This window comes from Carcharhinus amblyrhynchos, chromosome 10, assembly GCF_965287045.1.
Source record: "Carcharhinus amblyrhynchos chromosome 10, sCarAmb.v2.hapA, whole genome shotgun sequence".
Lineage (NCBI taxonomy): Eukaryota > Metazoa > Chordata > Chondrichthyes > Carcharhiniformes > Carcharhinidae > Carcharhinus > Carcharhinus amblyrhynchos.
In genome coordinates this window covers 28,507,138-28,532,234 of record NC_137333.1, presented here as the reverse complement: position 1 = coordinate 28,532,234, position 25,097 = coordinate 28,507,138, and the positions used below count along the sequence as shown (strand labels likewise).

Sequence of the window (25,097 nt, the reverse complement as noted above, 5' to 3'; positions counted from 1 at the left end):
ATGAGAGAGTGTCTCGGTGTGCATGTGAGAGAGCATGGTTATGTATGTGAGAGCGAGCTTGGGTGCGTATGTGAGAGAAAGCGTGGTTGTGCATGTTAGCAAGAGTGTGGGTGTGTATGAGAGAGCGTGGATGTGTATGAGATGGAGCTTGGGTGTGTATGTGAGTGAAAGCTTGGGTGTGCATGTTAGTGAGAGTGTGGATGTATATGAGAGCGCGTGGGTGTGTATGAGATAGTGTGGGTGTTTATGAGTGAATATGTGTGTGTATGTGAGAGAGAGAGTGGGTGTGTGTGTGTGTGTGTGTGAGAGAGAGAGCGTGGCTGTGTATGTGAGCAAGATGTGGGTGTGTTTGTGAGCGAGATCGTGGATATGTATGTGAGAGAGAGCTTTGGTGTGTTTATGAGAGAGGGTGTGGGTGTGCATGTTAGCGAGAGCGTGGGTGTGTATGCGAGAGAGAGTGTGTGGGTGTGCATGTGAAAGAGAGTGTGGGTGTGTATGCAAGAATGTGTGCTGGTGTGCCTGTGAGAGAGAGCTTGAGTGTGTATGTGAGTGTGCGCTTTGGTGCGAGAGGGCATGTGTGTTCGGGAGAGCACCTGGTTGTGCATGTGAGGCAAAGCATGGTTGTGTATGTGAGAGAGAGAGCGCGCACGTGTATGTGTGTGTGTGTGAATGAGAGAGAGAGCGAGAGCATAGTTGTGCATGTTAGAGAGTGTGGGTTTGTATTTGAGAGAGCGTGGGTGTATATGTGAGGGAGAGCATACATGTGCATGTTAGAGAGAGTGTGGCTGTGCATGTTTCAGTGAGTGTGTTTGTATGTTAAAGAGAACGTGGGTGTGCGTGTTGGAGGGAACGTAGGTGCACATGTTGGAGGGAGCATGGGTGTGCATGTTAGGGAAAGCGTTAGTGTGTATCTGAGAGCCTAGGTGTGTTTGTGAGAGCACGGGTGTGTAAGCGAGCATGGGGGGGAAGTGAGAGAGAGCGTTGGTGTTTGTGAGAGACAGCGAGGGTATGCATGTTAGAGAGCGTGGGTATGTATGTGAGAGAGAGCATGTGAGTGTGTGAGAGTGCGTGGGTGCGCATGTTAGAGAGAGCATTAGCATTAAGAGTTAGAGAGTTTCTGTGGGGCAAGGTGGTGGGATGAGAGAGTCTGAGGAAGGGTGATCTGGTTGGGGGGCCCAGGTCGGTTTGGCGGGGGAATGGTATCTGCACTTGCTGATGGAGTTTTGGTGGTTGTGTGTTGATTGCTTCTCCCTCACTGCACTGCACCAGCTAAGTGAAGCGGGCTGCTATTAAGGCATCCCTTGTTGCCCTTTCCTGCCAGACACCTGCCATCGCCACCTGCCCTCCTTCCTCTGGCTCCTCATATTGCGACATGCCCACCTCGTCTCCTCGCCTCTCCTCCTGCCCCAGCTGGTCTCTCTGCTGCTGGGTGATGTTGTGCAGAGCGCTGAAATTTATGATTATGTGTGAAGCACATACAGGGTCATACTGGTAGACCCCTCCAGAGCAGTCCAAGCAGTAGAATTGCATTTTAAGCAGGCCGATGCACCACTCTACTGGGGACTCTGTGGACCAAGGCCTTATTGCAGTGAGTCTCCACCTTGGTCTGGGGCCTCCGCAGAGCATCATCAGCTACTGAGTTGAATCTGAATTGTTTGATGATTATGTCATCTATTATACCACATGGGAATAATTTATATTCCAGAGAGGAGGTGTTTACTGAAATTCTGATTTGATTTGATTTATTATTGTCAAATGTATTACCTTACCATTGGGAAGTATTGTTTCTTGTGCGCTATACAGACAGAGCATACTGTTCATAGAGAAGGAAATGAGAAAATGCAGAATGTAATGTTACAATCATAGTTAGGGTGTAGAGAAAGATCAACTTAATGCAAAGTAGGTTCATTCAAAAGTCTGATGGCAGCAGGGAAGAAGCTGTTCTTGAGTTGGTTGGTACATAACCTCAGACTTCTGTATCTTTTTCTCATGGATAGTAGAGGGTGGAAGAGAGAATGTCCAGGCGTGCGCCCTTAATTATGCTGGCTACTTAACTGAGGCATTGGTAGATGTCGACAGAGTCAATAGACGGTAGGCTGGTTTGCATGATGGATTGGGCTACATTCATGACCTTTGGTAGTTTATTGTGGTCTTGGGCAGAGCAGGAGCCATACCAAGCTGTGATACAACCAGATTGAATGCTTTCTATGGTGCATCTGTAAACATTGGTGAGAGTCATGGCTGACATGCTAAATTTCCTTAGTCTTCTGAGAAAGTAGAGGCATTGCTGGGCTTTCTTAACTACAGTGTCAGCATGGGGGACCAGGACAGGTTGTTGGTGATCCGGACACCTAAAAACTTGAAGCTCTCGACCCTTTCTACTTTTCTGTGTTGATGTATATGGGGTATCTTCCCCTCTACACTTCCTGAAGTTGATGACAATCTCCATCATTTTGTTGACATTGAGGGAGAGATTATTGCTGTCGCACCAGTTCACCAGATTCTCTATTTCATTCCTGAATCATGCTGCTGGAATCAAGGACAGCCAAATCCCAGAACTTTGTATCTAACCAAAGAGGAATAGACATCTTCCCGATTGATTGTGCATTGTACTTTGTCTAGAACATTATTGGTCCTATGTATAACCTTGTTGTAATTTGTTGTTATGACCACAGGGGAAGGAAGATTGTTATCTATTTAAATGGTTGCAAATAGCTTTAAGATCTGATCACAAGATTTGATGATGTAGCCATTGCAAAAGCTGCTGTTTTTTATTTCAGTTTGTACTCTGTACAAGCAAAAGCTCCTCAAATAAACCTTATTGTTGTTTGAATCTATCTGTGCAAACCATGTATTTTCCTTTCGTTTAAAACGCACTACCCCTAGCATAGTTAGGATATTACACAAATAAAACTTACAATTTATAGATTTCCTTTATTTAATCTTTATATTTTGAAATGTATTCTCATATTGGATGCAGTTTTTCTATGGTTATCATTGAGACAGTCACCAAGCAAGCCAATCAAGAAAACATAGCATAAGCAGCAGAAATTCTAGACATGCTGTGCCATTAATCAAGTTTGTAAGGAGTTTCAGAATAAAAGTACTGAATTTAAATAGATTTATTTAGGCAGAATCTTATAGTAATAAAACAGTACATAATATTCTACAGATATTTGGTTGTGAGTTTCCATCTCTTTATTTTTCTCTTTCCTCACCATAAAGAATTTACACTATAAGTAGATTGACTATAAAGGTAATGCTGATCTTTCTTGGAAGATCACACCTAACAAATTTGTTGAAGATCTTTGATGAAGTGACGGTAGTCTATTTAGATTTCAGTAAGGTCTTTGATAACGTTCCACATGGTATGCTCCTCTGGAAGGTTAGATCGCATGGAATCCAGGGAGAGCTGGCAAATTGGATACACAAGGAAGCAGAAGGTAATAGTGGAAGGATGCTTGTTGGACTGGAGGCCTGTGACTAGTTGTGTGCCTCAGGGGTCAATGCTGGGCTCATTGCTGTTTGTTATCTATATCAATGATTTGGATGAGAATGTACAAAGTATGATTAATAAGTTTGCAGGTGACACTGAAGTAGACAGTATTGTGGACAGTGAGAGAGGTTATCAGAAATTGCAGCAGGACCTTGATCAGCTGGGGAAGTGGGCTGAGAAATGGCAAATGGAGTTTAATATAAATAAGTGTGAAGTGTTGCATTTGAAAGCCAAATCAAGATAGGAGTTTCATGGTGAATAGTAAGGCCTTAAGGAGTGTGGTAGATCATTAGGTGCATGGTCTCTGAAAATGGAGTCACTGAGTGACAGGGCAGTGAAGAAGGCTTTTGGCACATTGGCCTTTGATTTATTATTGTCACATGTATTAGCATACAGTGAAAAGTGTTGTTTCTCGCATGCTATACATACAAAACATACCACTCATAGAGAAGGAAATGAGAGAGTGCAATGCGAGTTATAGCTACGGTGAAGAGAAAGATCAGCTTAATGCATGGTAGGTCCATTCAAAAATCTGATGGCATGGAAGAAGCTTTTCTTGTGTTTTTTGGTACGTGACCTTAGACATTTATATCTTTTTTCCTGACCTGAAGGTGGAAGAGAGAATGTCCAGGGTGCATGGGGTCCTTAATTATGCTGGCTGCTTTGCTGAGGCAATGGGGAGTGTAGGCAGAGTCAATGGATATGAAGCTAGTTTGCATGATGGATTGGGCTACATTCACGACCTTTTGTAATTCATTGTGGTTTAAGGCAGAGCAGGAGCCATACCAAGCTGTGATACAACCAGATAGAATGCTTTCTGTTGCGCATCTGTAGAAGTTGATGAGAGTCGTAGCTGACATGCTAAATTTTGTTAGTCTTCTGAGAAATCAGAGGCCTTCAGCCAGGACATTGAGTATAGAAGTTGGGTGGTTATGTTACAGTTGTACAGGATTCTGGTGAGACCACACATGGAGTATTATGTTCAGTTTTGGTCACCTTGCTATAGGGAGGATGTTATTAAACTGGAGAGAGCGCTGGAGCAAGGTCTGGAAATCATCCAACCTCCGAAATCAAACTACAGCCCGACAGCGACCCTGATCATCGACTGCGCAGACCCATCTACTGCGCAGGAACCATAAACAAGGCATAAACAAATAAACAAGCCATAAACAAATCTTCCATCTGCACATAGACCAAGGTGAAGAACCTCACTGAACACACCTATACCCTTAATACTGCAAACTACTCTCACCATCTCCCAGGCACGAAAAGAAGCTGTCACTTCAGGAAGTGCAGGAAACATGTAGGCCTGCAGGTGAGAATGAAATGATGTGGTCCCAAGCCCTCCTCCCCAGCTTGCTCCAAGCAAATGTCCAATTTCTTGAAAACAAGCTAGACAAACTTAAAGGCAGACTCACTTTTCAAAAGGAACTGAGAGACTGCTGTATCCTCTTTCACAGAAATATGGGTCTTTCCTACTTCACCTGACTGTGCTCTACAACCAGAGGGCTTCTCAGTCTACTGAATGGACAATACAATGGCCTCTGGCAAGGCTAGGAGAGTTGTGGTCTGCCTTCTAATCACCACCTCTTGGTGCCGAAACATAGCAACACTGGTGAGTTTCTGTTTCCAGGATCTGGAATACCTGACACTGAAATGTCGCCCCTACTACCTTTGCAGGATTTCACCTCTGTTATCCCAACAACAGTTTACATCCCACCCCATGTGGACATGAAGACTGCGCTGGATGAAAAATATATCGCCACAAATGGCTTTGAGACAAAACATCCTGAGGCCTTGTTCATTATGGCTAGAGACTTCAATCAGGCCAAGCTCAGGACCGTCCTGCCACCAACATGTCTCCTGCTCCTCCAGAGGCCTAAACACCCTAGACCACTGCAACACAAACATCAAACATGCCTACCACTCTATTGCCTGCCCATTCTTTGGCAAATCAGATCACAAGGCCCCTGGCTTACAAGCAAAAACTGAAGTAAGACCAAAGAAAAGAACAAAGAAAATTACAGCACCGGAATAGGCCCTTTGGCCCTCCAAGCCTGCACTGACCGTGCTGCCCGACTGAACTAAAATCCCCTACTCTTGAGAGGACCATATCCCTGTATTCCCAATCTATTAATGTACTTGTCAAAACGCCCCTTAAAAGTCACATCGTACCTGCTTCCACTACCTCCCCCAGCAGCAAGTTCCAGGCAACCCCCACCCTCTGTAAAAAAAAACTTGCCTCATGCATCTCCTTTAAACCTTGTCCTTCGCACCTTAAACCTATGCCCCCTAGTAATTGATTCTTCCATCCTGGGAAAAAGCTTCTAACTATTCACTCTATCCATGCCCCCCATAATCTATCAGGTTGCCCCTCAACCTCTGTCATTCCAGTGAGAACAAACCAAGTTTCTTCAACCTCTCCTCATAGCTAATGCCCTCCATACCAGGCAACATCCTGGTAAATCTTTTCTGTACCCTCTCCAAAGCCACCACATCCTTCTGGTAGTGTGGTGATCAGAATTGAACACTATATTCCAAGTGCGGCCTAACTAAGGTTTTATAAAGCTGCAATGTGACTTACCAATTTTTAAACTCAATGCCCTGGCCGATAAAGGCAAGCATGCCATTTGTCTTCTTCATTACCTTCTCCAACTGCATTGTCACTTTAAGTGACTCATGTACCTGTGCACCCAGATCGCTCTGCCTATCAATACTCTTCAGGGCTCTGCCATTTACTGTATATTTCCTATCTGTATTAGACCTTCCAAAGTGCATTACCTCACATTTGTCTGGAGTAAACTCCATCTGCCATCTGTCCACCCAAGTCTCCAACCGAGAGGAGGTTATCTGCAATTCCATCAACCTTTGTGTCATCTGCAAACTTAATAATCAAACCAGTTACATTTTCATTCTAATCATTTATACATATATATATTACAAACGGCTAAGATCCCAGCACTGATCTCTGAGGAATGCCACTTTTCACAGCCTTCCATTCAAAAATGCACCCTTCCACTGCTCCCCTCTTCTATCACTGAGCCAGTTCTGTATCCACCTCGCCAGCTCATCTCTGGTCTTGTGCAACTTCATCTTCTGCACCGGTCTGCCATGTTGTTTGTCCATCGTCATTGGTGAGGACCTTAACACCATTAGTCATTTTGAGGCTGGTTGCAGTGTGACCAAAGATGACTGATCAGGCCAATTCGGGCATGGAATGTCCTGGAATATATTGGACAGACTTGTGTAGTCACTGTAGTTGTTGCGCTGGTAGCTCTGGACTTGCGCAGCTCGCGCTTAAGTTGTGCTTCAGCGATACACCTTGACAGCCTTTGTGGATGAGGCAGCGCCAGGTAGGGCAGTTTTGTGCCAGCGTTTCCCAGGTGATCATGTCAATGTCAAGCGACTTCAGGGAGGCTTTGAGAGTGTCTTTGAAAAGTTTCTTCTGCCCTCCATGCGAGCGTTTTCCAGCAGAGTCCCCCTATAAGGAGCTGCTTGGGTGTGCACTCATCTGACATACGGATGACATGACCTGCCCACCGGGTCTGCGCTCTCATCAGCAGTGTGTGGACTGATGGTAGATTTGGTCTAGAGAGAATTTCAGTGTCTGGTATTTTGTCTTGCCATAGGATGCGTAATATTCTGCGAAGACAAGTCATGTGGAAATGATGGAGCTGTCTTGCATGCCTTCGATACACAGTCCACGTTTCACAGGCATACAGGAGGGTAGTGAGTACCATGGCACTGTAGACCTTCAGTTTTGTTGCTGGGCTGATTCCTCGATGTTTCCATACAGTGGAGTGCAGTCTACCAAAAGCAGAACTTGCCTTTGCTATTCTGCAGTTAACTACTGTATCAATAGTCACTGCTTGGGAGAGGGTGCTGCCAAGATAAGTGATCTGGTCCACTGCCTGTAGTTTCTGCCCTTTGATTGTGATTATGGGTATAGTGTATAGTGTATAGTGCATGAGGAGCAGGTTGGTGCATGACTTTGGTCTTTTTAATGTTGATGGTGAATCCAAAGTTGTCACAAGCTGTGGAAAATTTGTTCATACTGACTTGCATCTCTGGCTCTGAGCCAGCATACAGGGTGCAGTCATCGGCAAAGAGGAAATCTCTCAGAACAGTCTCCTTCACTTTGGTAATAGCTTGAAGTCTCCTCAGGTTGAAAAGCTTCCCATCCACTCTGTACTTGAGGCTGATTCCAGCAACACTGTCCTGGAAGGTTTCATTCAGCATGGCAGTAAACATCATGCTGAACAGTGTGGGTGCGAGCACACAGCCTTGTTTGATGCCATTGGTGACTCGGAATGCTTCAGAGGATTCTCCGCCATCCAGTACTCTGGCCATCATGCCATCATGGAACTGGCATACCATCTGAAAGAATTTGGGGGGGCAGCCGAACTTTGACATGATCCTTCACAGGCCTTGTCGGCTGACAGTGTTGAAGGCTTTTGCGAGGTCAACAAAGGTTGTGTAGAGCTCGCGATTTTGTTCCTGACACTTCTCCTGAAGTTGGCGCGCAGCAAAAATCATGTCAGTAGTCCCACGACCTTTGCGGAAGACACACCGTGACTCTGGAAGCAGGCCCAGCTCCAGATGAGTGACCAGATGATTTAGCAGGACTCTTGCGAGGGTTTTTCCTGTGATGGAGAGCAGCGAGTTTCCTTGGTGGTTGTCGCATACTCGCCGATTGCCCTTCCTCTTGTAGAGGTGTACGATGGAAGCATCTTTAAGTTCCTGAGGAATGGATCCTTGCTTCCAAAAAGACTGGAACAACTCGGTGAGCTTCTCAATAAGTGCAGGACCAGCAGCTTTATGGATCTCTGTTGGTATGGCATCTGCCCCTGGCGCTTTGCCACTGGATAGCTGCTGACAGCTTTCGTGACTTCAGCTACTACTGGTGGATCATCCATGGCACTGTTGATAACAACCTGGGGAATCCTGTCTATTGCCTCATTGTTAATAGATGATGGTCGGTTGAGGATGGCTTCAAAGTGTTCAGCCCATCTCTGCAGGATCTCAGCCCTCTCTGTAATGAGAGTGGTACCATCTGTACTCAGGAGGGGGGAGCTCCTGAGAGATTGAGGTCAATAGAGAGTGTTGAGGGCTTCATAGAACTGTTTCAAGTCGTTTCTGTCAGCTTTTCTCTGTATTTCATCTGCCTTGGCGCTCAGCCAGGCATCCTGCATTTTATGCAGTTTATTCTGGACTGTCCTGTGAGCACTGGTGAAAGCATTTTTCTTGGCAGCCGATGATGGGTCGTTCTGACAGGCCCGATGAAGATGGTGCTTTTCAACAAGTAGAGCCTGTATCTCCTCATCATTCTCATCAAACCAATCATGCTACTTGTGGGTGGAGGGCCCAAGCGTCTTCAGCACAGATGTATGGATAGCATCCCTGAAGCATTCCCAGTCATCCTCAGTGCTGCCTGTGAGGTGTAGGTCAGCAAGCTTGATTTCTAAGTCTTCAGCCAGTGCTGAAGCTATGCTGGGGTTCTTTAGCTTGGCTGCATTGATTCTTTTCATAACCTTGCTTCCTTGTGGCCACCTCTTGGGTCTGATGCGGAGCCTCATTTTGGAGACAATGAGCCTGTGAGCTGTCCAGCAGTCAGCACCACAAATGGCCTTGGTTACTCTGACATCCTGTCTGTCTTTTCTCCTGACAATGACATAGTCGATAAGATGCCAATGCTTAGAGTGGGGGTGCATCAGGAGGTCTTATGGGTAGGCAGACAGAAGGTTGTGTTGGTGATGAGGAGGTCGTGTGCTGCACAGGTCTTCAGTAAGAGTAGCCCATTACTGTTACACTTGCCCACTCCATGCCTCCCAGTGACTACCTGCCAGATTGCAGAGTCACACCCTACTCTTGCATTGAAATCGCCAAGCAAGATCAGTTTGTCGGTACTGCTCACTGCTGATAGTAGGGCGCCTAGTTCTTCATAGAATTTGTCTTTCATCTCGTCTGCGTTGTTCATTGTGGGGGCATAGGTGCTGATCAGGGTGGCTTGACTTCTGTTCTGTAGTGGAAGCTGTAATGTCATAAGCTGGTTGTTCACATCCTTGGGTAGACTATCAAGTTTCTGAACAAGGTGACTCCTGACGGCAAATCCAACTCCAGCATCACGATGCTCACCGCTGCCGCGACCGCTCCGGAGAAAAGTGTATCCACCTCTAGTTTAAGTCAACTGACCTATGTTGGCAAGACGAGTTTAGCTCAGGGCTGCAATGTCAATGTTGTATCTTGCAAGCTCTCTGGCAACTAAGGCTGTTCTTCTCTCTGGTCTGTCTGCTATAGGGTTGTCCAAAAGCGTGCGCACGTTCCAAGTGCCAATGGTGAGCGGTGTCACCTTGTGTTTTATTTTATGTGTTCAACCGCAAGATGGAATCCCTGCCAGCCACGGTAAACTGGCCAGGGTGTAGTGAAGCAAGCAATGTTTAGGGCACCTTTACTAGCCCCTTCCTCATTCTACGGAGGTGAGCAGTGCGTTTCTGAAGAGGACTGTTCAGCCGCCCAGGTAGATGCCGAGTTCCACTGCTGCTTCGGTCAGCGGAAAACGACCATTAGACCTGAGCCGCCTGCGTGCAAGTCCGTGACTACAGCTCCCAATGTATCCACACCTGCTGCTTCATCACTCGCCCATTGCCACAGGACTTCAAGGGTTGAACAGGACACTGATGATGATGATGATGGTGTCGAAACTAGCGCTTGATTTGGATAAAAGTGAGGGAGAGTTGCGCAGCATCAGCCTCACTCTCTCTTCCCAATTCCCATCTAGATCCAGTGGCAATACAAGAGTCAAGATGGCTGGAGGTGGGACTAGGCGCAGTGGATCACCAGAACATCTCCTGTGTCTTCTTGTCCTGCTCTTCGTGTTCCACGACGCTTGCAGAGACCGCCTTCCTGACGGTTGGACCTTCCATTGGTCTCTTCCGCTCAATCCGCCGGACTCTGTCTTCACATGCTGGGATAGACATCTCCCTGTCTCACCGAGGGTTGAGACCCGTTGGCTACCCTCACCTGGTTTAGCCGGCTTGTCGAGGCTGTTGCCCGGGGTGTGGCCACTGTCGCATGCAAACAGCTATGGGGAGCCACATGTGAGAGCTGAGTGCCAGATGGGAACAAAGGATGGACAAACCGCCCTGAAAGGACGCGACATGTTCCCCCGCCAAAGGTATTACCCTCCTGACACCCCATACACGCCCAGTCTGCCATGAGGGACCTTGTCAAAGGCTTTACTGAAGTCCATGTAGACAACATCCACCGCCTTACCCTCATCAATCATCTTCATCACCTCCTCGGAAAACTCAATCAAGTTAGTGAGTCACAAATTGCCCTTTACAAAACTATGTTGCCTCTTGCTAATATAATCACTTATTTCCAAGTGGGAAATAAGCCTCAAAAAATGCTCTCCAATAATTTCTCTATCACAGATGTAAGGCTCACCTGCCTGTAATTGCCTGGATTATTCTTGCTACCCTTCTTAAACAAAGGAACCACATTGGCTATTCTCCAATCCTCTGGGAACTCCCCTGTAGCCAGTGAGGATACAAAGTTTCTCTCAAGACCCAAGCAATTTCCTCCCTTGCCTCTCTCATTATTCTGGAATATATCCCATCACACCCTGGGGACTTGTCTACCTTAATGTTTGTCAAGAACCCCAATACCTCCTCCTTTTTGATCTCAACATAACTCAAACTATCCACACACCCTTTCCCAAACTTATCATCCACCAAGTCTTTCTCTTTGATGAATTCTGGCACAAAGTCCTCATTTAATACTTTGCCCATTTCCTCTGGCTCCACGAATAGATTCCCTGCCCTGTTCTTGAGAGAATCCGATAAAGAAAGTCGTGCAATGTTGGTCTGAGAAATCTGATTATCTCCTATGGGGCTACTTCAAGTTAGTGGACTGGTCAATATTTAAAAACACAAGAACGTACCTGAATGAGTACACCATTTCAGCAACTGGGGGAGGTAGTGGAAAGATGTGGAAGCGGATACGGTAGTGAGTTTTAAGGGGTGTCTTGACAAATACATGAATAGGATGGGAATAGAGGGATATGGTCCCCAGAAGGGTAACGGGCTTAGTTCAGTCAGGCAACATGGTCAGTGCAGGTTTGGAAGGCTGAAGGGCCTGTACCTGTGCTGTAATTTTCTTTGTTCTTTGTTCATTAGCAAGTATGTGGAAGACTGTGTGCCAAAGAAGCAAATGTGTGTATTTCCCAACTGGAAACTTTGAATGAATAGGGATATTTATCCACTGTTTGCTAAAGTCCAGGTCTGAGGCGTTCAAGTCAGGCAACCCAGACCTATATAAGAAATCCAAATACGATCTATGGAGATCCATCAAATGCTCCAAAAGACAGTACTGGATCAAGCTAGAGTCCCAGGCTAGCCACATGGACTCCTACCGACTATGGCAAAGTATGCAAGACACAACAGGCCACAAAATGAAGGCATGTAAAATTGCCGGCACCAATGCACCCCTTCCTGATGAGCTCAATGCGTTCTATGTCCGATTTGATCAAGAGATCAGGATCTGACTGCTCGTCCAGGCATCCCATCCGGGCCTGTCGCTTTCCGTGGGCTGATATTCGAGAAGGCTGATCTGATGTCTGCGATGGTGACCTTGGATATCAGTTTGGCTGAGGCTTCTGGGGTGGAAGGCATGCCTTCTCGAACATCAGCTCATGGAAAGCGACAGACCCGGATGGGATACCTGGACGAGCACTCAGATCCTGGGCAGACGAGTTGTCGGAGGTATTCGCAGACATCTTTAGCCTCTCTTTACAACAATCTGAGGTCCCCGTCTGCTTCAAGAAGACGACTGTCATCCCTGTACCAAAGGAGAGCCAGGCAGCATGTCTTTACGTCTATTGCCTGTTGGCTCTAATATCCATCATTATGAACTGCTTCTAAAGGCTAATCATGGCAGGAATCAATTTTGGCCACTCAAGTTGCCTGGATCCACTGCATTTCATCTATTGCCACAACAGGCCCACAGCATCTACCATCTCCCTGGTCCTGTACTCTACTCTGAAACACCTGGATAATAAAGGCACCTATGTCAGACTCCTATTTATTGACTACAGCTCAGACTTCAACCATTGTTCCTACAAAACCCATCTCCAAATTCTATGGCCTGAAGCTCAGCTTCTCCCTCTACATCTGGATCCTAGACTTCTAAACCCACACACCGCAATCAGTAAGGATAGACAGCAACAGCTCCTCCATGATCATCCAGAACACTGGTGCCCCATATAGCTGTGTTCTCAGGCCCTTACTATACTCCCTGTACACCTGTGACTGTATACCCAAATTCCCTTCCAACTCTATTTTCAAGTTTGTTGATGGTACCACCATAGTGAGTCGGTTCTCAATGATGAGAGAGAATTCAGGAATGAGATAAAGAACCTGATGAACTGGTGCAACGACAATAATCTCTCAATGTCAGCAAAATAAAGGAGATAGTTATTGACTCTCAGGAAGTGTAATGGAGGACATGCCCCTGTCAACATCGACGAGGATGAAATGGTCCTGAGCTTCAAATTTCTAGGTGTCCAGATCAACAACCTGTCCTAGTCTGTTCATACCGACGCTATAGTTAAGAAAGCCCACCAAAGCCTCTACTTTCGCAGGAGACTAAGGAAATTTGGCATGTCCGATACGACTCTCACCAACTTTCACAAATTCACCATAGAAAGCACTCTGTCTGGTTGTCTCATAGCTTGGTATGGCTCCTGCTCCGTCCAAGACCGCAAGAAACTCCAAAGGGTCATGAACGAAGCCCAGTATATCACTCAAACCAGTCTCCCATCCATTGATTCTGTCTATATTTCCCGCTGCCTCAGAAAAGCAGCCAATGTAATCAAGGACCCCACACACCCCAGTTGTACTCTCTTCAACCTTTATTCAGTTAAAGAGATTTTAAACCTCCAGGTTTATCCAGTTAAAACATCTTTAACTGGATAAAGGTAAAAACGTCTGAGGTCACATGCCAACTGACTCAAGAACAGCTTCTTTCCTGCTGCTGTCAGACTTTTGAACAAACCGACCTCATATTAGCATGATCTTTCTCTACACCCTAGCTATGACTGCAACACAATATTCTGCACCCTCTCCTTTCCTTCTCAATGTATGGTATGCTTTGTCTAGATAGCATGCACGAAACAACATTTTGCACTGTATACTATGTAACAATAATAAATCAAATCAAATCAAAAAAGCAGCAATGATAGACAGAGCTCTGCAATTCCACAGCTAACAAATCAAATCTAAACTCTACACTGCTGCCAAATACATGGTAGGGGACAATTTTAAAAAACACTTGAGAAAGAAGCTCCCAACTATCCCCAGTGATGATGGAACCCAGCACATCAATGCAAACGATAAGGTGCAGAAGTGCCAAGTTGATACTCCATCTTGCCCTCCTCCGGAGGACCCCAGTATCACAATCTTCAATCAATTTGATTCATTCCATATGAGATCAAGAAATAGATGAAGGCACAAGATACTGCAAAGGCTATGGGCCCCGATAATAGCAATAGTCCCAAAAACTTGTGCTCCAGAACTTGCTGCACCCATTGCCAAGATCCTCCAGTAAAGCTACAACACTGGCATCTACCCAGCAATATGAAATAGTGGTAATGTCACTGGATGAGTAATCCAGAGACTCTGGTTAATGCTGTGCGGAAATCTGTCATCTTTACTGGTCAAGCCTATGTGTGATTTCAGATCTACAACAATGTGGTTGATTTTTAATTGTCCTCAGGGATGAGAGATAAATGTTGGCCCAGCCAGCAATGCCCACATCCCATGATCAAATCAAAAAAAATAATCTCAGCTCCACAATATTTCAGAGGAGAGTTCCAGGCCCAACCATCTTCAGCTGTTTCATCAATGACATACCTTCCAACATAAGGTCAGAAATGGAAATATTTGCTAATGGTTGGATGACGTTTGGCACCGTTGGTGAGTCCTCAGATACTGAAGCAATTAATTTTCAAATGTAGCAAGGGCTAGACAATATGGAGGTTTGGGTTGGCAATTGGCAACTGACATTTGCAACATACAGGTGCCATGCAATGACTATTCCAACAAGAGAGACTCTAACCATTGCCGCTTGGCATTCAATGGCATTAATCCCTCACTTTTAATATCCTTTCTTGATGAAGAAACTAAATTGGACTAGCCATATATATGGCTACAAGAGCAGGCTGAATGCTCGGAATTCTGCCACTTCACCTCCTGACTCCCCAAAACCTGTCCACAATCTACAAGGCATAAGTCAGAGAGTGTGATAGAATAGTCTCCTTTTGCCTGGATGAGTGAAGCTTTAACTGCGCTCAAGAAGGTTGATGCCCATCCAGGATAAAGCTTGATTGGTACCCCATCCACAAACAATCACCCTCTCTACATTTGTAACAGTATGTACAAATGTATGAGTTGCACTCCACGAACTTACCAAGGCTTGTTAGACAGCACCTTTCAAACCCATGACCACTACTATCTAGAAGGAAAAAGGCAGCAACATGAAACACCACCACCTGGAAGTTCAGCTCCAAACCACTGAGTTAGAAATATATCACAATTTCTTCACTGTTGCTGGGTCAAAATGCTAGAATTCCATCCCAAATTACATCATATAGACTGCAGTGGGTTCAAGAAGGCAGCTCATCACCACCAAGACAATTGGGGATGGGCAATAAAAGCTGGCCTAGCTAGCGAAGCCAGCATCATATGATTGAAAAAAAATTCTATCCCAATAAACAATAAGTAAACTGCTTACCGCACTAAGTCTGAGGACAGACCCACAAACTTCTTTGCAAATTCTATTGCTGATATTCTGCAGTCTGAATGCAGGAGAATTATTTTACCTTATTTAATAATCTTAAAAAACCTAGAAGCCACAAGAAGGTAGAGTTTGCCAACTAATTAGCTTTGAATATGAAGTTCCTATAATGTTTTCATTAATTGTTTTCTTTTTGCTGTTCCAGTAACATATAGAACATGGAACATAGAACATTACAGCACAGGCCCCTCAGCCCTCAATGTTGTGCCAAGCTATGTCCAATCACAAGATCAAGCCATCCCCTCCCTATCATTCTGGTTGTATACTTCTTGTATACTTAAATATACTTTTTGTTATTTTTAAAAAACTAAAGATAAAAAGAACACCTATGTCAGATTCCTATTTATTGACTATTGCTTCAACACTATTATTCCCCCGAAATTCATTTCCAAACTCTGTGGCCTGGGCCTCGGCACCTCCCTCTATGACTGGATGCTGAACTTCCTAATTCACAGACCACAATCAGTAAGGATAGGTAACAACATCTCCTCTATGATCATCGTCAACACCAGCACCCCACAAGGCTGTTCTGAGCCCCCTACTATAATTCCTAATAGCCCTATGACTGTGTGGCCAAATTCTCCTCCAATTCGATTTTCAAGTTTGCTAACATCACCATCATCGTGGGTCGGATCTCAAATAATGAGAGACAGAGTGCAGGAATGAGATAGAGAATCTGGTGAACTGGTGCAGCAACAATAATATCTCCCTTAATGTCAACAACGCAAAGGGGATTGTCATTGACTTCAAGAAGCGTAAAGGACAACATGAGCCTGTCTGTATCAATGGGGACAAAGTAGAAAGGGTCATGAGCTTCAAGTTTTTAGGTGTCCAGATCACTAACAACCTGTCCTGGTCCCCCATGGCGACACTGTAGTTAAGAAAGCCCACCAGGCATTATTCCCGATTCCTATAACTCTATGCATTTACCCTAGCTAGTAACAATGACAATAAGGGGCAATTTAGCATGGCCAATCCACCTACTTTCTCAGAAGACTAAGGAAATATGGTATGTCAGCTACAACTCTCACCAACTTCTACAGATGCACCATAGAAAATATTCTTTCTGGTTGTATCACAGCTCGGTATGGCTCCTGCTCGGCCCAAGATCGCAAGGAACTACAAAAGGTCATGAATGTAGCTCAAGCCATCACACAAACCAGCCTCCCATCCATTGGCTCTGTCTGCACTTCCTGCTACCTCGACAAAACAGCCAACATAATTAAGGAACCCATGCACCCTGGACATTCTCTCTTCTACCTTACAAAAGTCTGAGGTCACATACTAACCAACACAAGAACAGCTTCTTCCCTGCTGCTGTCAGACTTTTGAATGGACTTACCTTGCATTAAGTTAATCTTTCTCTACAATCTAGCTATGATTATAACACTACATTCTGCAATCTCTCGTTCCCTTCTCTATGAACAGTATATTTTGTCTGTATAGCACGCAAGAAACAATATTTTTCACTATGTTAATACATGTGACAATAGCAAGTCAAATCAAATCAAACTATAAATTGAAATTTATTGCCAAAAAAAAACCTGTCAAAGCTTTTTGTCTTGTAATTATCAGAATACTTTTCAAGAACAGTTTATCACAATCAACTGGTACATTCTCCATGGCAACAGCTCTGTCAATCAGGGTCCGCTTGCTTTCCACCAGCACTTTTTTCTCATACACTGTAAATTGTTGTTTTCCTCTTATACTGGTATTCTTGCAAAGTGTCCTGATGACTGCAAGAGAAAAATTTTTTCAGCAATACTCAAATTCTGTACAGCTAAATAACTAATAGAAATTTATTTGAATAAAGATTGCTGCTCCTCATCAGGAAAGAAATTCACTGCATTTTGATCACTGCTGTTCAATGCATATTTATAAATTTTCTTTTTTATTTTCAGTGCCAATATTGTGAAAAAGCTTTTATGAACAGCTTTTTTATGCAAGGTCACATTCAACGTCGGCACCCGAATCATACTGATGTTGGTAAGTGATCTTCAATAATATAATCCAGTTTATCTAATTTCCCATGACACCTTTTGTTCCTCCATCCTGCTGTAAAGACAGATGCCTGGATTATCTGATCTCATTCACCCTGCCACCACCGCTGGCAAGAATGAGGAATTTGGTGGTCAACCAAAACTTAATTCACTGCAGCGGGATTGGAGAATCCCGGCCGTGAGCAGACTAGAGAATTCCTGCCACAGTGGTAAAACATAACAATCTTATATGCTTCATAATTCATACACTAAGCTCATTGGACTTTTGAAGAATGAGACGTGATCCCATAGAGTAGAATCATAGATTCATACAGTGCAGAAGAAGACCGTTCAGCCCATTGAGTCTGCACCAACCACAATCCCACCCAGGCCTATTCCTGTAACCCCACATATTTACCCTGCTGATCCCCTGACATTAGGTCAATTCAGCATAGCCAATCAACCTAACCCGCACATCTTTGGAGTGTGGGAGGAAACTGGAGTGCCTGGAGGAAACCCATGCTGACGCGAGGAGAATGTACAAACTCCACACAGTGACCTGAGGCCCATTGAATCGGAATCCCTGAAGCTGTGAGGTAGCAATGCCAACCACTGGACTACCACGGTGCCCAAATATATGGGATTCTGAGGGACCTTGAAAGAGTAGATGTTGAGAGTTATTACTCCTGATTTGGTGGTCTAACTCTAATCTCAAATAAAGGCATTGATCATTTAAGACTGAAATTAGGAGGAATTTGTTCACTCTAAGAGTTGTGGAACTTTGGAATTCTCTGCCCCAGATGACTGTAGATGCTCAATTGTTAAATACATTCAATGAGAAAAAGTTCTGAATTCTAGGAGAATCAATGGATGTGATAATCAGGTGGAAAAGTAGGGTTCAGATAAAGATCAACCACGATCTTGTTGAATGGGGAATTAGTTCAGATGGTTATTTGACTGATTCTGCTTCTATTTGTTTTATTCTCATATTCTTAAACATGCTTTGTTTGGTATAAGAACATAGGCTGGGATTCTCCCAAAAACATTCTTAGTGCCAAATTTGCTCAATCACTGGCCAGCCCCGCAACCCCCCCCCATCCCTAGCTTGCAGAGCCCCTCACCCTCCCAATTGCTGGCCTCCCCAATGTCTCTGGGCTGGCCCCGATCTCCCCGACTGCCTCCCCCCAGCCCCCCGCCCACCCTGATGGCCATCCCTGATCAACCCTTTTCTTCCCTCTGCTTGATGGGCAGTGCCAAGGTGTCCTTGGGCATTGCCAGTTTGCCCCTCAGGCAGTGCCGGGGCAAATTGCCCGTCCTCCCCCCACACCCAATCTGTTGGGGAACCCTCGGTGGCCTCACTTCTCTCCAGCCGGTTTGGGCTTCTAGTTCCCCATTGGTGGAGAGCTGTTGTAAATTTTGCTGGAGTAAATCATTCCTGGCCCATGGCAGGGAGTGGGGAGGCTCGTGGGCCTGGAAAACTGAGTCTTCTAATAGGATGCAGATTTAAATTTTAATATTTTAATCAGCTCCACTTTGATTTCTGGCGAGGAGCTGACAATGCAGAAATCCTGGGTCCGGAGGCTTGTGGACACTATGGCACTAAACGACCTCCACTGGTGTCACACGGTTTACTGGCAGTGCAATGGGCTGAGAGAATCACTCCCATATTCTTTTAGCCCAAAACTTTTAAGTAGATTTTCAAAGATACATTTGTGAGATTGCAATGAAGATACCTTTTAACTTTCATATTTGATAGTAACGTCTTATAGCCAACCTAATTGAACCTTGTTCTTTTGTACCAAGTAGATTCTTTTTGTCTATCTAGTTTTAAAGATGAACTATCTGTCTAGTTGTTTTCTGATGCTTTTAAATTTCTTTCTGTTCTTACGCTTTGTTCTCAATTCTGATCATCTGGAACCTCTGGATTTCAAACATAGGCCTTAAGACTTGTTTCGAATATTAAGATTCAGTATATATTCAAAAATCATTTTATGTAATTGTTATGTTAATAGAAAAGCAGAAGAATCAATCGGACAAAATCAAGGATGAAATTGATCAATTGAGAAAGCAATTGCAAAATACTCAATCCCAGTTGGAAGCTGAGAAGCAGCTATATTTTAGAAAACATTCTCAGGTATGGTAACTCAAGTGCAAATTGTGATAAACCGACTTAAGCAAATTTTTACTTTATCTTCTATGCTCCAGTGAATAAACGCCTAACCTGTCCAACTTTTCTTCATAAGCCATCCCACTCATTCCTGGCATTCATCTGTAAACCTCCTCTGAAGTGGTTCTTATACATTTACATCCTTTCTTAAATAAGTAGATCAGGATTGTTTAACTTTTTTGCTCCGGGGCCATGTAGAACATGTAGGCCGTGTAGACGATGAAGGAATGGTGATATATTCCAAGTCAGTACGGTGAGTGGCTTGGAGGGGAATTTGCAGGTGGTAGTGTTCCCTTGTATTTGCTGCCCTTGTCCTTCTAAATGGAAGTGGTCGTTGATTTGGAAGGTGATATCTAAGATCTTTGGTGAATTGCTGCAGTGCACCTTGTATATCGTACACACTGCTACTACTAAGCGTTGATAGTGAAAGTAGTGGACGTTTGTAGATGTGATACCAATCAAGCAGGCTGCTGTGTCCTGGATGGTGTCAAGCTTCTTGAGTGTTGTTGGAGCTGCACCTATCAGGCACGTGGGGAGTATTCCATCGCAGTGCTGTCTTGAGCCTTCTAGATGGTGGATAGGCTTTGGGGAGTCAAGAGGTGAATTACTCGCCTCGATATTCCTAGCCTCTGATCTGCTGTTGTAGTCACTATGTTAATGTGGTGAGTCAGGTTGAGTTTTGGGTGAATGGTAACACCCAGGATGTCGACAGTGGGGGATTCAGTGATGGTAATACCATTGAATGTCAATGGTGCATAAATCAGAAAAAGCCAGTGGTTAGAGTGTCTCTCATTGGTGATGGTCATTGCCTTGCATTTGTGTGGTGCCTGCAAAAAACCATGCTGGCTTTCCCTAATTAGGCCATGCTTTCCCAAATGCTTGTAAATCCTATCCCTAAGAATCCTCACCAATAGCTTCCCAACCATTGATATGAAACTCACTGGTCCATAATATTCGGATTATACCTGGCACAAATGAAAATGGTTCTGGTGTTTGGAAGTCAATCATCTGCAATTAGGTTAGGTGGAATGGCCATTCTGAATTGCCCCTTGGTGTCAGGGGAACTAGCTAGGATAAATGCATTGGGCTGTGGAGATAGGACCTGGCTGGGATTGTGGTTGATGCAGACTCGATGGGCCAAAAAGCCTTCTTCTGCACCAAAGGATTCTATGACTCTATGATCTCAGTTATAAGACATCACTGCAAGTGTTTCTCAGGGTAGTGTTCCAGGACCATCCAGCAGATTTATCAATGACCTTGCTTCCATTATGAGGCTAGGAATAGGGATGTTGGCTAATGATTGTATAATACTCAGCATCATTCGTAATTCCTCAGATACTGAAGCAGATCATGTCCAAATGCTGCAAGAACTGGGCAATACCCACGTGGCAAGTAACATCTGGGCCACACAAGTGCCAGGCCATAAGACCATAAGAAGTAGGAACAGAGGAAGGCCATTCTGCCATCAAGTCTGCTCTGCCATTCAATGAGATAATGACTGGTCTGATATGATAATCCTCAACTCCACTTACCCACCTTATCGTAATAACCTTTGATTCATTTACTGATGAGAAATCTGTCTCCTACTGCCTTTAACAAACTCAACAACCTGGTCTCTGCAGCCCTATGCAGTAAAGAATTCCACAATTCACTACCCTCTGAGGGAAGAGATTTCTCCTCATCTGTCTTAAATGGGTGACCCCCAACCCTGAGATTATGCCCTCTGGTCTTAGACTTTCCTACGAGGGGAAACAACCTCACATCCTCTATCCTGTCAAGCTCCCTGACAATGTCTCAATAATGTCACCTCTCATTGTTCTAAACTTCTGTGAGTTGTTATGAAGGGGGAGGTTGATCTCTTCTCTGAGAACTAACATTCCTAGAATCATAAAAGCCCGACAGTGCAGAAAGAGGCCATTTGGTTCATCGAGCCTGCACCAACCAGAATCCCACCCATCCCTATCTCCATAGCCCCATGTATTTACCCTGCTAGGCCCCCTGACACGAAGGGGCAATTTACCATGGCCAATCAGCTTAACCGGCATATATTTGGACTTTGCGAGGAAACCTGAGCGCCTGGAGGAAACCCACACAGACACAAGGAGAACACACAAACTCCACACAGACAGTCACCAAGCCGGGAATCAAACCTGGGTCCCTGGCTCTGTGAGGCAAGAGTGCCAACCACTGTGCCACTGTGCCACTCAACCATAAAAGAGAAGTACATCGCCTCAATCTATTAAAGTGTGTGAGAAGGGTAATATGTGTGCTTCAGCAACTTTTAGTAGTTAAATCAAAATAACTACCTGACACTGTCTCTGTAAAAGCAACAAGTAGCACTTTATTTATCTAACTAACAATAAACAGGTTAACTAAACCATTAACAAACCGAATAAAACACTAATAAAGTTCTAATAGAATGCTATTTAGATAAATACAATTCCCACTTAGTAACAAAAAAATAGAACTTTTAGTCACTCTCAAAATACAACCATGTTTATCTTCTGGAATCTTCTGTCTTCACTACTAGATAAGGCTTTCTTTTAAGACATGAATGTGGCTGTTATGCTGGCAGTTACTAGCTGTCTCTGTGAAGCTATGAGCTGTGGCAGAGGCAATTGCTGGCTGGCTCTCTGGAGCTAGGAGTTGTTTCTTATACCCCCTGATGACATAGCAACATCTCCACAATAGGATTGATTTACACATTACCAAATATCAAATTCGAATCTGATAGGCTGCTGTTATTCAAATGCCTAGTTTAGATTGTTTGGTTAAAATTCAAAAACATATTCTGATTCAAATGCCTGAAGCCTGTTATCAAAGCAACCCTGTTATTTGGCCCTTTGATACAATGTTTCAGTCTGTGTACTGCATAAACTTGCATTTCCTCAAAAGAAAAGAAATAATTTTTTTAACAGAACCATGACATGCTTTCTCCTCTTAGTATTTTACAATTTTTAAATCATTTTACACACACCAAACTCTAACATTCTACTTAACTTTGCAGTAGAGTACAGGGCCAATTTAGTCAACTTCTCCTCATAAGAAAATCCCTCTGTACTTGGGATCAACCTCGTGATTTATTTTCTGGACTGCCTCCAATGCCCTATATCATTGCATGGATAAGGGGACTAAAACTCTTCACAGTATTCCAACTGCTGTCTAACCACTATCTTGTACAGTTTTAGCAAGCCTCTCCTATTTTTATACTCCATTCCCATTTAGAGTAAAAAGGTCAACATTTCATTTGCCTTCCCTATTAGCTGCTGAATTTGCAAGCTAGCTTTTTCTGATTTATGCACAAGGACACCCAAATTGCACTGTGCTGCAGCTTTCTGCAGTCTTTTTCTGTGTAAATAATATTCACCTCCTTTATTCTTTCCACCAAAGTGCACAAATAGGGTCCAGGTGAAGGCTGGGATGAAGGCACTTTATCTGAATGCACGAAGCATTCGGAATAAAGTGGATGAGCTGGTGGCGCAGATCAGCACAAATGGATATGATCTGGTGGCCATTACAGAGACGTGGCTGCAAGGTGACAGGGACTGGGAGCTGAATGTCCAGGGGTATCAAGTGTTTAGGAAGGATAGGCGGGAGGGAAAAAGGGGGGACGTAGCTCTGCTGATTAAGGATAGCTTCAGGGTGGTAGCAAGGGATGATATTGGAACCAAGGAGCAGAAAGTGGAATCGTTGTGGGTAGGGATTAGGAACAGCAAAGGGAGGAAGACGCTGGTGGGTGTCGTCTATAGGCCCCCAAATAATGATCTGGAGGTGGGGCGGGCTGTTAACGCGCAAATAAGTGCGGCGTGCAGGAATGGGACGGCCGTAGTTATGGGGGATTTCAATCTACATATAGATTGGTCGACCCATGTTGGACGCGGTGGGCTCGAGGAGGAGTTCTTGGAATGCTGCCGGGATAGTTTCCTGGAACAGTGTGTGTTGGAGCCGACGAGGGAGCGAGCTATCTTGGATCTGGTGTTATGTAATGAGGCGGGTAGAATTAGGGACCTTGCGATGAAGAATCCTCTTGGGGAGAGCGATCATTGTATGGCAGAGTTTCTGGTGCTGATGGAGGAGGAGAAAGTGGGTTCCCGGATGCGCGTCCTTTGTTTGAACAGAGGGGAGTACGGTAGGATGAGAGAAGAGTTGGCGAATGTTGACTGGGGGAGCGCGTTGGAAGGTAGGTCTGCTGAGGAGCAGTGGAGGATCTTTAAGGAGATCTTTCTTGGTGCTCAGCAGAAATTTATTCCGATGGTCAAAAAGGACCGTAGGAGGAGAGGTAATAAGCCGTGGATAATGAAGGAGGTGAAGGAAAGTGTTAAATTAAAAGCGGAGGCGTTTAGAGTAGCTAAGAGTAGTGGGCGAGAAGAGGATTGGGAGAGGTTTAAATATCAACAAAGATTGACAAAGAAGTTGATAAAGAAGGGTAGGAGAAACTATGAAACTGGGCTAGCGCTTAATATAAAAAAGGATAGCAAGAGTTTTTATAAATATATAAAAAGGAAGAGGCTGGCTAGGGTGAACGTTGGTCCCTTAGAGGATGAGAAGGGGGACTTAGTGGTAGGGGATGGGGATATGGCTGAGGTCTTGAATAACTTTTTTGTTTCGGTCTTCACGGAGGAGGACGTGAATAATTTGCCGGGTGTTAGAGATGGAAAGGTGGTAGGACTGGAGGGTCTTAATGACATTACTGTTACTAGAGAGGCAGTGCTCAACAGACTGGAGGGGCTGATTGTGGACAAGTCCCCAGGACTGGATGGAATGCATCCGAGGGTTCTGAAAGAAATGGCGGAGGTGATAGTGGATGCCTTGGTGGTTATTTTCCAGACGTCGCTGGATTCCGGGGAAGTGCCGGAAGATTGGAAAACGGCTAATGTTACACCGTTGTTTAAGAAGGGTGCCAGGCAAAAGGCAGGGAATTATCGGCCGGTTAGTTTAACGTCTGTTGTAGGTAAAATGTTAGAATCCGTCATCAAGGAGGAAATAGCGAGGCATCTTGAGAGGAATTGCTTGATAGAGCAGACGCAGCACGGTTTCGTTAAAGGGAAGTCGTGTCTGACAAATTTACTGGAGTTCTATGAGGATGTGTCTAGGGTGGTGGATAGAGGAGAGCCGGTGGATATGGTGTTTCTTGATTTTCAGAAGGCGTTTGACAAGGTACCTCACAAGACGTTATTGCAGAAGGTCAGGGGACATGGAGTTGGGGGTAGGGTGTTAGCGTGGATAGAGGATTGGTTGTCAAATAGGAGGCAGAGAGTGGGGGTCAATGGGTGCTATTAGGATTGGCGGATGGTGACTAGTGGAGTGTCCCAGGGGTCGGTGCTGGGGCCTCAGCTATTTACCATTTATATAGATGATCTGGAGGAGGGAACCGAGTGTAGAGTGTCGAAATTTGCTGATGACACCAAGATTGGTGGAACGGCAAATTGTGCGGAGGGTGTGGAGAGTCTGCAGAAGGATCTAGATAGGCTGGGCGAATGGGCCAGGAAATGGCAAATGGAATTTAATGTTGGCAAGTGCGAGGTGGCCCACTTTGGTAGGAATAATGGTAGGAAGGGTTATTACTTGCGTGGCGAAAAACTGCAGCAGGCGACGGTGCAGA

At 44.7% G+C, this 25,097-nt stretch overlaps 1 protein-coding gene across 1 annotated transcript in view; it reads left to right on the top strand.

Moving 5' to 3' along the window:
- The window catches only part of LOC145349481 (cilium assembly protein DZIP1-like), a 390,694-nt gene that overhangs the window by 69,182 nt on the left and 296,415 nt on the right, over positions 1-25,097 (top strand). Inside the window, exons 4-5 of the mRNA XM_080198019.1 lie at positions 17,251-17,335; positions 19,341-19,462. Of these exons, the coding sequence (XP_080054145.1) occupies positions 17,251-17,335; positions 19,341-19,462 (207 nt within the window). The remainder of the gene's footprint in view (positions 1-17,250; positions 17,336-19,340; positions 19,463-25,097) is intronic.